Source organism: Phoca vitulina, unplaced genomic scaffold (assembly GCF_004348235.1).
Source record: "Phoca vitulina isolate PV1807 unplaced genomic scaffold, GSC_HSeal_1.0 scaffold1, whole genome shotgun sequence".
Lineage (NCBI taxonomy): Eukaryota > Metazoa > Chordata > Mammalia > Carnivora > Phocidae > Phoca > Phoca vitulina.
In genome coordinates this window covers 100,850,515-100,863,803 of record NW_022589704.1, presented here as the reverse complement: position 1 = coordinate 100,863,803, position 13,289 = coordinate 100,850,515, and the positions used below count along the sequence as shown (strand labels likewise).

At 37.3% G+C, this 13,289-nt stretch overlaps 1 protein-coding gene across 6 annotated transcripts in view; it reads right to left on the bottom strand.

The window, feature by feature from the left end:
• EPB41L5 (erythrocyte membrane protein band 4.1 like 5) overlaps window positions 1-13,289 on the bottom strand; it is a 138,199-nt gene that overhangs the window by 24,222 nt on the left and 100,688 nt on the right. For all 6 annotated transcript variants that reach the window (XR_004300406.1, XR_004300405.1, XM_032412130.1 and 3 more), the window contains exons 17-19: window positions 9,519-9,682; window positions 5,992-6,089; window positions 1,587-1,715 (exon numbers count right to left, since the gene is read on the bottom strand). Coding sequence is in view for 4 of the 6 variants with exons in the window: in XM_032412130.1 (XP_032268021.1) it covers window positions 1,587-1,715; window positions 5,992-6,089; window positions 9,519-9,682 (391 nt within the window). In the remaining 2 variants the exon portion in view is untranslated. The remainder of the gene's footprint in view (window positions 1-1,586; window positions 1,716-5,991; window positions 6,090-9,518; window positions 9,683-13,289) is intronic.

Genomic DNA, 13,289 nt, shown 5'->3' with positions numbered 1-13,289 from the left:
ACAGTTAAGCGTCTGCCTTCGGCTCAGGTCATGATCCCAGGGTCCTGGGATTGAGTCCCGCATCGGGCTCCCTGCTCAGCGGGGAGCCTGCTTCTCCCTCTGCCTCTGTCTCTCTCTCTCTGTCTCTCATGAATAAATAAATAAAATCTTTAAAAAAAAAAAAATCTCTTTATTTTAGGGCTATTTAAGTTATTGTTTTCTTCCTCAAGTCAAGAAAAATCCAAAAGTGTAAATGAAATGTAAGGTAGTGACAACAATTACTACTATTGCTAATACAACGTGTAGCTTCAACATTGGGGATTTCAACACTTAATTAAATGCTCTTTATGTGCCAGGCACTCACTGTTCCACGTCCTTTACATTTATTATCTTTTTCTTGTAACCCACCTTAAGGTAGGTACTACCAATATCCTTTCTTAAACATAATTAAACTGAGGCTCAGAGTGGGGCGCCTGGGTGGCTCAGTTGGTTAAGCGACTGCCTTCGGCTCAGGTCATGATCCTGGAGTCCCTGGATCGAGTCCCGCATCGGGCTCCCTGCTCGGCAGGGAGTCTGCTTTGTCCTCTGACCCTATCCCCTCTCATGTGTTCTCTCTCTCTCATTCTCTCTCTCTCAAATAAATAAATAAAATCTTTAAAAAAAAAAAACAAAAAAAAAAAAACTGAGGCTCAGAGAAACTAACCTGCCAAGTCACAACACTAGTATGTGGTAGACCAGAAATGGGATTCAAACTCAAGTTGTCTGATTCCAGAGCCTGTACTGTCATATTTTTATTTACTTTTATAGGCAAATATTATGTTTTATGTTTATACTGGGGGGAGAGGATAGATAACTAAAGCACGAACAATATTCCGCAAGTCATCTCAGGTTCTCTTCAAGGCCTGTGCTTGGGGACAGAAGGGTTGTAAAGTGCATCTTCTCAACAACAGGATATTTTGAAATTCTAGTTGATAACATGATTTGGTGAGATGGGCTTCTGTCCTGATTTTAGTATGGACGATAAGTCTGAAAGTCAGGAAGCACCAAGGAAAAACTGACTTTGAGAACATGGATGCCATAAACTTCATGGGGGCTGGTCTCTCCCCACTGCATGCTTCACAATGTCACGGCCAACTCCTTCACCTTGTAACTGTCACACTTGTTACAAACAACTCTGCCAAACTGAGGGCAGATGGGTGCTGGGGAATAGCAGATGGCTAAAGAAAGACCTAAAACCACAGACTTAGTGTTGATAGGAACCTCAAAGTCATTAGATTTTCTGGCTATATAAGTGGCAAAGATTAGGGACTCATGTCTATAGGAATTTGACTTAAAAAAAAAAAAAAGAAAGGACTTCTTATGCCCTAGAGGGTCTTTACTTTCAACTTTTTATCCCATGACTGCCCCCTCTTAATCTAGCTTGTACTCAGACTCAGGAAGGCATTCTGCCATCTTTAGCATGTGTCTGGGTACTACTCTCTATCTCCAATCACTAGCTAGGTCACTCTTCTTTAACACTTATGTACATATGTGTCTTTGGGTCTCTCAGCCTTAAGTCTCATGTTCTTTTCCCTTCATCAGGACTATCCCCATTAAAGGCAGCTTACCTTATGCACTGCTTCTACCTGGGCCTTCAAAATGTTACTCTTCAAGTTAGGAGGAACTCTCCTGGCATTCAATCCTGGGCTCTCAATGGCATTATTAAGACATTTTTCAGTCAACTTCACCACCTCCTCCTAGATATTAAAAATATACTGTAAGCAACTCTGATGGGCTATAGTTATATGGAAATAGGAAAGTGGCTGATGAAAGTTCATATTCAGACAACCAGGAAATCACGTGTCTTTTTAAATAGTCATATCCTGTTCCAAGAATAGTCACCTCCCACATGCAGTTTCAAACTAAGACACAATAATCACAAACACGAAATATGAATTGGTAGGGATCTCTAGAAATCATCTAGCCCAATTTCCTGTCTTTAAAGCAACTGAGTAACTGACTACATCATTCAGGACAAATGCCTGAATGAAATCACACATGGAAAACATGTGCTGTTTGCTGTAATTCAACTGGGTTTTAGGTTAGGCCCTACACAGGCTAATAATCCCTGCAATTCTGGAGCTGTCACCAGGTAGATGATTTTGTTTGGAATTATGTTATATAGCCACAAATAGTCACTCTCAGGTATAGACTCTGAAAATGACAGAACAAAGCACAAGTCCAGTCAGTGAAGGTCACCATGAAAACAATATAAATAAACCATTATGAAAAGAAATAAATGGAACGAAGCAAATTAAGAAGTAAGTTTAGGGGTGCCTGGATGGCTCAGGTGGTTAAGCACCTAGCTCTTGACCTCAGTTCTGGTCTTGATCTCGGGGTCATGAGTTTAAGCCCCACATTGGGCTCCACGCTGGGCGTGAAGCCTACTTAAAAAAAAAAAAAAAAGTATTTTAAATTATCTGCACTACAACTGATACTTATTTATGTTAAATATATTACAATTTTATTTGTCAATTATATCTTAATAAAGCTGGGGGAAAATCATGGCTAATTCAAAACTTTGACATCTTCTTTTCAGAGTAAATTATGTTACAGAGTTGAAATTACTTGTTAATTATTTATATTTGCACATTATAGGATTCTCAGAGCAACCTGCCTCTTGACATAAGCAGAGATTTCTTTTTGTCTATACTACAAACGTAAAAAAGAATTCAACACACACATCACAGGTAAAAGTATAAATTGTTACCATCTTTCAATTTTTGCAAAAGTATAAAGGCTTTAAAATTGCCTATACTTTAACCTACTACTTCCTTCCCAGGAATATAATCAGATGATGGCAGATATTTATTTAGAAGGTTGTTTGTCACAGCATTGATGATGACAGTGAAAATTAGCAATAATCTAAGTGTCCAACAGGTAACGGAGTAAACACAGTGGTGACACAATTTAACTACTATCTGTAATATGTCCTCAAAATAAAGAAAGATATTTATAATTGATTAGTTTTAAAAAGCAGTATCACTGCATTTTTATTTTTAAAAATACACATTTAAATATTTGGAAATATTTATCCAATATTCCAAATGTTTGAAAATATTTACATATATCACATTTAAAAGTTTGGAAATATTTATCTTAAAAATGTTAACTGTAGTTATCTCTTAGTAGTGAATAATGGAAGATTTAAAATTTCCTGCTTCTTCAAATCTATTTTCTATAATTATGATGTATGAGTACATAAAAAAAATTACTGAAATACAAGTTGAGTGTAACAGCTTTAAAATATTTTCACATTATTTTATTATAGCACATAATTCCAGTGGCAGCCAGTTACTATGCCGCTGATATGACTGCCTTGGATGGTCAAAATGTGGCAAACTGATGACCCAAAGAATTAAAAGGACACCCTGATTCCTAAATACCCCAAACGAGACCTGATCTGAAATGACTGTGGCTACTTCAACTCTACTGTAGAGTAGCCTTGGCTGTCAGAGTCAGCTTATAGGAGAGCTTATATGAGAGGTTAAAGTTGGTTCAAAGTCAGCCTAAGTTCCAGGCAGAATGCCACCAGATGCAGACTTGAAACGACTCTTAAAACAATCTTGGCTAGGAAATGTGAACATCTTTCAGCAGGGCACTTATACAGTCAAACAACCAAGGTGAAGAAATAGTGTAAACAGTAAAATCTAAAAGAAACATGGTACATTCTTACAAGAGGTCCTAATTCTGAGAGATCCAACACTGAAACGGTTGGATTAAAAAATATATACACAAACCTTTTAACCAAAATAAAGTTCTTTTTAATACCTTGGAGAGATGCAAGGAGTTGTTTTAAGGTTGGTGATGGTTCATTCTTTTCTTGAGTCATGGAGCCTTTTGAGAATTTAACAAAATAAGGATCCACTTTCCAGAAAAAAATATATAAATGAATCAATGACAAGAGTATTTATTCAAGCGGCACCTGGGTGGCTCAGTCGGTTAAGTATCTGCCTTCGGCTCAGGTCATGATCTCAGGGTCCTGGGATCGAGCCCTGCATCGGGCTCCCTGCTTAGCAGGGAGTCTGCTTCTCCCTCTCCCTCTGCCTGCTCCTCTGCCTGCTTGTGCTCTCTCTCTCTCTGTCAAATAAATAAATAAAACCTTAAAAAAAAATAAAACAAAGAATATGTATTCAATTTCATAGAGCTTAAGGCCCTCTTCATAATTATTCATGAATAGATCCATGATCTGCAAATTAAGAATTCTGCTTTAGAAGATTAGACACAATTTACCTTATACTTTTACTAAATATATACAAAGGGGTTTTTTTAAGCTTTTATTTATTTATTAGAGAGAGAGCACGAGCAGGATGAGGGGCAGAAGGAGAAGCAGACTCCCCGCTGAGCAGGGATCCCAACGCAGGGCTCGATCCCAGGACCCCACCTTACACCCACCAAGATTCACCAGTCATCATTCTCCTTCAGGATCATTCCAGTCCTCCATTAAATTTTTCTCTAATTAATCGCTAACCACCTAAAACTTTCATCTAAAGCTTTCAATAAACTCTCTGTCTCTGACCCTGTATTCTTCTACTTACAGAGATAGTAAAACAACACAAAATGAAAGCAAACACACAAATACAATCGAAAAATACTGAGGGGTAATGAAAATGAAAGTCTTGGGACACCTGGGTGGCTCAGTTGGCTAAATGTCTGCCTTTGGCTCAGGTCATGATCCCAGTATCCTGGGATCGAGTCCCGCATTAGGCTCCTTGCTCAGCAGGGAGCCTGCTTCTCCCTCTGCCTGCCACTTCCCCTGCTTGTGCTATCTCACTCTCTCTGACAAATAAATAAAATCTTAAAAAAAAAAAAAGAAAATGAAAGTCTTTCTGGAATTTAATCAGCTTCTAAAAGACATTTCTAAGCAAAAACATATTAGAAAAAGAAAAAGAAACAACTTGGATTCAAAAGGACAGCTTGAACAATGACAAGAAAGAAGAAAATCACTCTTTACACATCATACTGATCTCTGAAGAAATTCCAGTTAGTTATCCAAGGATGAAACAACACTGCAAATCAGCTGGTCCCTTTTCCTCTTTAAAATCAAAACAAAATTCATTCAACAGATCTTTGTTATCTGTTGTCTATATATAGGGAAAAAAGGGTGTCTCTAGATCATTATCTAAAATTTACTCTTACATTTAGTAGGGACATCTAGTAGCGGATACAATGAATTATTTTTATCTCATTTGATTTACCTTAATTATCCCTATAAGTTATTTAAGAAAAATTTTAAATTACACTCAAGCAATTAACTGAAGTTTAGTTGGTTAAATTGGTATGCACCCCCCACCCTACACCTAAAACTCCAAGGGCACAGGGTGGTGTAAATTATGAAGAACAAAGCTGAAGCATCTCAAGTTCCATTTTCTTCCCTGTTTATATGACAGAGCAGCTCCCTTTCAAACAAATCCTCCTGTAATTTTATTTGTATTTATTTGAGAGACAGAGACTATGCACGTGGGGCCTGGGGGCGCGGGGGAAGGGACTGAGGGAGAGGAGAGAATCTCAAGCAGACTCCCCACTTAGTGCAGGGCTCAATCCCAGAACTCCGAGATCACGACCTGAGCCAAAACCAAGAGTCAGACACTCAACCGAGCCACCCAAGTGCCTCAAATCCTTGCTGTAATTTTAAAAGGCTGTCACCTTCAACTACATCAAGACCTATTGAACAGAATTAGGAAAAGGATGAGCTAAATCAAAATAACAAGTTTAAAGCAGCCACAACACTTTGCATGCATGTTGAAAAACACTCAAGAGATGACCTTACGGTTCCTATCACTGCCTGAGTTTCCTCCTCTCCTCCTGAACATCCATGAACATCCCTGAATTGTGCCTTTGAAATAGGTCTGAAAGAAGTCGGCACACACACATTCCCCAGAAAAAGGAAAGAGAAAGTATCAGCTTTGGAAAGCAGGGCTTTCTCGGAGGTCTGGAGATGTCTGCAGGTATACGAAGGAGCAATCGGAATACCTGGCTGTTGATGTTGACATCCACGTTGGGACGTGAAGACGGCAATGGACTGCTTTCCATCTCAAGGTGTTTGAGCTTCTGTGAGGCATCTTTTAATGCTGGAAAAAATGGCAACATGGCCTCTTAGTCTGCCAGGCTGTTACAGCTGTGTGAAGGCATACACTTAAGTTTTTTTCCCAATACCAGTTATCAATAATTAAATGGAATAAACCATAAGACCACAGGATAAATATATTTTCTTTCTATAACCAGGTAACTATTTAAGAGTTAACCTAAATTACAGGAACATTGCCTTGTATCTATACCACTCGTAGAAAGCCAATAGATATGGAATCTCAATAGCATGTGTAGTTAAGAAGGTTTACAAGCCAAAAGATACCAAGAAAAGGCAGAGAACACCTGTGACATGATTCTTCCATAACCACAATGCAAGCGCCTCCTGCCGAACCTCAGTACTTTGCCACTTTCTTTCCTTAGCCCTGACTATACACTGCCTAAAACTACACTTCTGTGGAGCAAACAGATGAAGGACATATATTTATTCATTCACTGATTCAACAGAGTATATACTGATAACACAAGGTGTGATGCAGGACAAGCCTTTTGTCTTTATGATGTTCTGCCTAGCTGCAAAACACATTACAAATAAATTTCTCTAACCACTGAAAAGATAATATATTAAACACAATTCAGCTTTAAATGAACTCTATTTAAATTAACCAGTCTAGGGGCACCTGGGTGGCTCAGTAGGTTAAGTGTATGCCTTTGGCTCAGGTCATGATCCCAGGGTTCTGGGATCAAGCCCTGCATCGGGCTCCCTGCCCACCAGGGAGCCTGCTTCTCCTTGGGGAGCCTGCTTCTCCCTCTCCATCTGCCCTTCCCCCTCACTTATTCTCTCTTTCTCAAATAAAACCTTTTTAAAAAATTTATTAACTTATTTGAGAGAGAGAGAGAATGAATGGAGGGAGGGGCAGAGGGAGAAGCAGACTCCCCGAGGAGCAGGGAGCCCGATGTGGGACTCGATCCCAGGACCCTGGGATCATGACCTGAGCCAAAGGCAGACGCTTAGCCAACTGAGTCACCCAGGCATCCAATAAATAAAATCTTTAAAAAGAAAAATTAACCACTCCAATAATCTTACCGTGCAAGGATGAATTTGGCATGAGTTTAAATTTTTAAACTGTCACTTGACAAAAAAAAAAAAAAGCTGTTGAATGCCTAGTAATTTCTATTTAATCCAGTAAAAAGGAGGGAAAAATTATGAAATCATTTTCTCCTGGTCAAAGAGATCTTATAAAAGTGTCCATTAATTAACTCAGTGGATCCCTCTCTTGGCTACACATTAGAATCAGATGTGGAGCTTTTAAGGAATACTGATTCCCAGAGCTGATCCTAGAACCATGGTAACAGAATTTCCAGAGGTAGGTTTCTGGTACTGGTAGTTTTTAAAACTTTCCAGGTAATTTTAATGTACAAAACTGAGAATCACGAATTCAACACTGATCTTCACAAAATCTTCCATACTCGTTTACATCCTTTTTTTAAAGAGGGGGTCGCGGGAGGGACAGAGAGAGAATGTTAAACAGGCTCCACTCCCATCATGGAGCTCAATCTTAGGTGAGATCATGACCTGAGCCCAAATCAAGAGTCAGACACTTAACCAACTGAGCCACCCAGGTGCCTCCAATTACATACTTAATTGCCATCTCCTGGTTTTTTTTTTTTTTCTCCTGGTTTTCTTAATGCTTCAAATTATGCAATACTAAATTTTAACATGATGATGTTGAGACCATGAATACTTTAGCTTATGCCAATACATACCCAAAAAATTAAAACCCCCAAAATTGGGTTTTGGGGGGTTTTCTGGTTGAAATAAAGCTTCTTGTGCTACTTCTGTTTGGCTGAGGAAAGTCCTAAAATAATAGGATAAGCTATTTTTTAAAAAGTTACTATTTATAACTACTTACCCATGTGAATCAGGATTAGACATTATAGCCAAAAGAAAATACAGAATAAATTGGATACCAGGATTATAAGACCTTAATTCTTAATATCAAAACACTCTATTTTCACTGAATGACTTTGAACAAATGCTATAAATCTGAACTAAGTCTTATTAATGAAACCACCACACTACCCAATAATTTCTTCTGTCACAACTTTAATGTCATTTAAGCTCTGCTTGAGTACCTTCTGTAATGAGGGGACTCACTCACTATTATGTATCTATTTCTGATATATGGCAGAAAGATTTTTAAAAGTCTCCTCTATACTGATTCTAAATCTGCTTCCCTATCCTTTGAAGTTGCTGATCCAAGAGTCACCAATAAAGCACCATAAAATAAATTCTTTGATATATCAGGCTTTCCAATATTTGGAGAGTTATTACATCTTACTTGCTCCTTTCTTTCCTAGGCATTTTCCTAAGTTCATTCTACCATGTTCTCTAAAACCAAAACAATTTCCTGGAAAGTATATACTAAATAAATGTGGTTTGCTAACACTATGCTATGGCAGTACTGAAAGAGAGGAAAAATTTTTTTTTGCATTCGTATAATGGATACAAAATGGAATGTATATATAAAATCAATACTGCCACCTCTATAAGGAAGACTATTTTTATTTTAACCCTGGAAATACCCTGTATTAAGCTAGTCCTGCTTTGGGCTAAGAACATTTGCTTCACTATCTATTTGTAGTGATTACTTAAGGAACAAAGGAATAAATTTTTAAAGCCAATTAGCAGTAATACTTAAGCATGTTCTATTAAGCAGAAGCGCTGAGTAACTTTTCATTAACACTTTCTATTTTAAATTACTACATACCATTGCTGTATTCTATGCTCTTTAGAGACAAGAGCGTACTCGCTGGCAGTTCCCTATGAGCTGTTTAAAGATGGTGTCTGACTTCAGTGAGAGAAATCAAAATTGGCAATAGCCACATAAATACGAGGTGCTTTTAAATGAACACATATTACACTGAGATTGAATAGAAAGCTCCTATTTAAAGGCAGTTTATGCTTTACTAAATCAAACCAAATTCACAAATACATAGAAATTTTCAATATGCAACTTATCGTTCCCTTTTAACCTTTTAAAAAGTTAAGAAAAGCAGCACTCTTCCTGGATTACGTATTTTTGCAGGTCCGGGGAACAACATTCCTCATTAATAACAAAATATTTTCTAGGAGCCAATGGAATAGTCAAACATTAAATCCTGTGCTATAGAAAAATCTTTAAGGAAGCCTTTTTCTCTTAATTTTCATCCAAGAAACAAAGTAAAAAGCACGTCTGAAAATTCATGAATGTTTAATGACTTATAAATGATACAAATGTTTAATTGTCCTAATTGTGTGACCTTAACTATTTCAATGGACCCTCAAGCCAAAAAGAAGGCATACCTATTCTTCATTAAATTTTAAAATTCAACTATTGCATAATATTCTTGAAGGAACAGATTTAAATAGCTAATTTTAAAGAGATAGAAAATAAAAATTGTCCCTGATGTTACATAGAACATTTACTTACTCCCACATTCCTCTTTAGTTCCTTCCAATCCAGTTTGCCTGGTGACTATGTTAACTTCATCTGGTGCTTGGGATATTTCCAGAGTGTCAGGTGCCCCAATTACATCATCAATGGTTGTTTCCAATAAGTCTGGACTATCTAGCAAATCAATATTCAGAGGCAAGCTGTAAGGGTGAAAGAAAACTAACTTAGACCAAGAAATTTATCATGAATTTAAATACTAACAAAAATACCTGTTGAAAAAAAAAAATCCATGTAAGAGGTCATATCCCAACTGGTTTAGTCATCTGTCAAAACCTTTTGGGTAGACTTCTTTCCCAGCCAAAAATGGTGCAAAAGGGACTAGATTTAGCATCCCCTCCACCCTGAAATAACCAAAGGGGAGAAAAAGAAACTATTTTCAAGATATTTAGACATCAGATAACAAAGATTCGAGAAACAAAAGGGTAAGCCCTATGACAGCCTTGAGAGAATTTCCACGCAGTGGTGCAGAAAAGGTGAAATGAGGCAGAACATGGAGGAGTCCCTTAGCTGAGAAGATGAAGCTGAGAGTCTAAAAAGACTAAGGGAGCCAGAGTCATGAGAGAGAGTACCAGAAGGGAGAAAGCAGTATTTCACAGAGAGAATCCTAAGGATCTGCAGAGGGTCCCCCAAAAGTATTCAGCAGAGCAATGATCAGAGAACATGTGTGAGGAAACTCCCTGAGGCTGGGGAAAGAACCATCCAACAGGATTTCGTCTCTCCGTTTGGCTGGGGAGAGAACTAGAGGCACTCACAATGGGCCACAGTGCCTGTTTCCACATTGTAAAAACACATAATTCACAAGGCACTGAATATTCAGAAAGGTCTTGCCTCAGTAGTGGAGAATAATGGCAACAGACCCACCTAACACATCATAAAAGTAAGACTTGAAAGGACCAAACTGTTTCCAAGTAATAACTGCATCCTAAAACAAAGCTCAAGAAGATTTAGAGGAATATAAAATTATCTAGCATCCAACAAAGGAAATTTCACAATGTCAGGCATCCACTGAAAAATTACCAGGAATGCAAAGAGGCAGAAAAAAAATATCCCATATTTAAGAGAATAATCAATCAATAGAAACTAACATTAGAATTAGCAGAGAAAGACATTAAAACAGTTATAACTGTATTCCATATGTTCACGAAGTTAAGCAGAGACATAGAAAATATAAAAGACCCAAATCAAACTTCTTGAGATAATGGAGATGAAAAATACACTGAATGGGATTGACAGCAGATTTGACATTAGAAAAGGTACTGAATTTGAAAGCACAGCAATAGAAATTATACAAAATAAAACACACAGAGAAAAAAGAATCCACCCAAAATGAAAAGAATCTCAGTTAGCTGTGGGACAACTTCAAGCAGTGTACTGTATGAATAACTGGAGTCCCAAAGTGGGAATGGGACCAAACAAATTTTTAAAGAAATAATGGCTGAGGATTTTCTAAATTTGATGAAAACTGTAAACTCATAGATCCTAGAATCTCAACAAACCCTAAACACAAACAATATGAAGGAAACTCACCAAAGCACATCATAATCAAACTGCCTAAAACCAATGATAAAAAGAAAATCTTAAAAGCAGCCTAAGACATATGTTCAAAGGAATAAAGATAAAGACGACAGCAGATTTCTCATCAGAAATAATGCACACTGGAGGGCAGAAGGGGAACATCTTGAAATCACTGAAAGAAAAAAAATTAACAACCCAAATTTTACATCCAGAAAAAAAAAAAACTTATTTAAAAAACAAAGGAAAAGTCAGGCATATACCTAAAAAAAAAAAAGAAAACATACATCCACAAAAAAATGTGTACACAAATGTTCACAGCAGCGTTCTTCGTAACAGCCAAAAAGTGGAAGCAACTCAAATGCCCATCAACTGAGGAATGGAGAAATAAAAAGTGGTATAACCATAGGATGGATTCTTAATCAGCAATAAAAAGGTGTGAAAGAAGTACTGACACATGCTACAACATGGATGACCCTTGAAAACATGATGTTAAGGGGAAAAAGCCAGACACAAAATACCACCTATGAGTCCACTGTCCAGAATAGGCAAATCCATAAACACAGAAAGTAGATTTGTGGCTGCCAGGGGCTGGAGGAGGAGACAAGGCAGAATGCAGACTGACTGCTGTGGGGTGAGCCATGAAATTAAGATTCAATATTAAGTGCTGCCTTGACACGTTGGGCCTCACAGGGCCCCAAACACCTAATCAAGCATTCCCTTGCTCTTACCAGATATGCTGCTCCCAATCCCCTCGCTCCCATCCAGTGGAAAAGATCCCCAGGCGCCTGGCTGGCACAGTCAGTAGAGCATACAACTCTTAATCTTGGGGTTTGAGTTTGAGCCCCATGTTGGGTGTAGAGATTACTTAAAAATAAAATCTTTAAAAAAAAAGAAAAGTTCCCCATCTAGCTGTACCAGCTGCATTCTACCTAGTTCTTAATGAGTTTTACTTCCCTGCTGGCCTGTGAAATTATTCAAACAAGAAATTACATCTTCGGGTGGGAACCAGGAGTCACCTCATCCTCATGTTACTATAATACCTGCCTCCCACAGCTCATGCTTATTCACTTTGCTCCCAAGTAGAACACCCACATGGCCCTGTATGTTGTGAGGTTTTCCCCTCCCTTGAGCTATGAGTATATGTGACTAACAAATTGCTGTCTATCTCATCTGCCCAGTGTTGGGTGTTGTATGTTCAGCCATTTTGTAATATTTAGGGTAGGAGATACCTCCCCTATAAGAGTGAATAGGAACTGTGATCAAAACAACTGCTAAAGGGTATGGGGTTTCTTCTAGGGGGACAAAAATGTCCTAAAATAAAACTGTGATAAAGGCTGCACAATCCTATGAATGTACTAAAAACACTGAATGTTCACTTTAAATGGTGAATGCTAGAGCATGTGAATTATATCTTAATAAAGCAAAAAAATCAAAATAAAAAGTCATTCATACAAAAAAATTCATGACCAAAGACCTGCACTAAAAAAACATTAAAGAAAAACCTATAGGCAGAAGTAAAATGAACAATGTACAATGGGATTTATAATGTACACAAAGTAAAATGCTTGACAAATGATAGTAAAAAGGCTAGGGAGTAGAAATGGAAGTATCCTACAGTAAGGTTCTTATACTATACATGAAATGGTATAATATCCCTTAAATGTAGACTAGGATAAGTTGTATATGCTAAAGCAACCATTAAAGTAAAAACAACACAAAACAAAAAAACACAGAAAAGACATAAATGGAATTTTTTTTTTAAAATAACACCTGATTAATGAAAAAGAAGGCAGAAAGAGAGGAAGACAGGAATAAGAAACATGGGACAAACAGAAAACAACAAAGATGAGACTTAAACTTAATCATAGCAATAATCACAATACATGGAAACGGTCTAACATTTAAATGCAGAGATGGTCATTTAAGATTTAAAAAGCAAAATCCAATTATATACTGCCTATCTAAACAATTTAAATATGAAGAAACAAAGAGATTAAAAATAAGACAGAAAAGAAATTAAAAAATGAAGATAAAAAGACAGAAAAAGATCTATCAAGCTAACACTAGTTGAAAGAAAACCTGGCTGAATATATTGATATCAGAGCAGAGTTCAGAGCAGAGAACAATACTTAACATGAAGATGATCATTTTATCAGGATAAAGGAGTCACTTAATCCAGAGAATAATACTAAATATTTATGAACTGAACGACAAAGCTTCAAAATACATGAA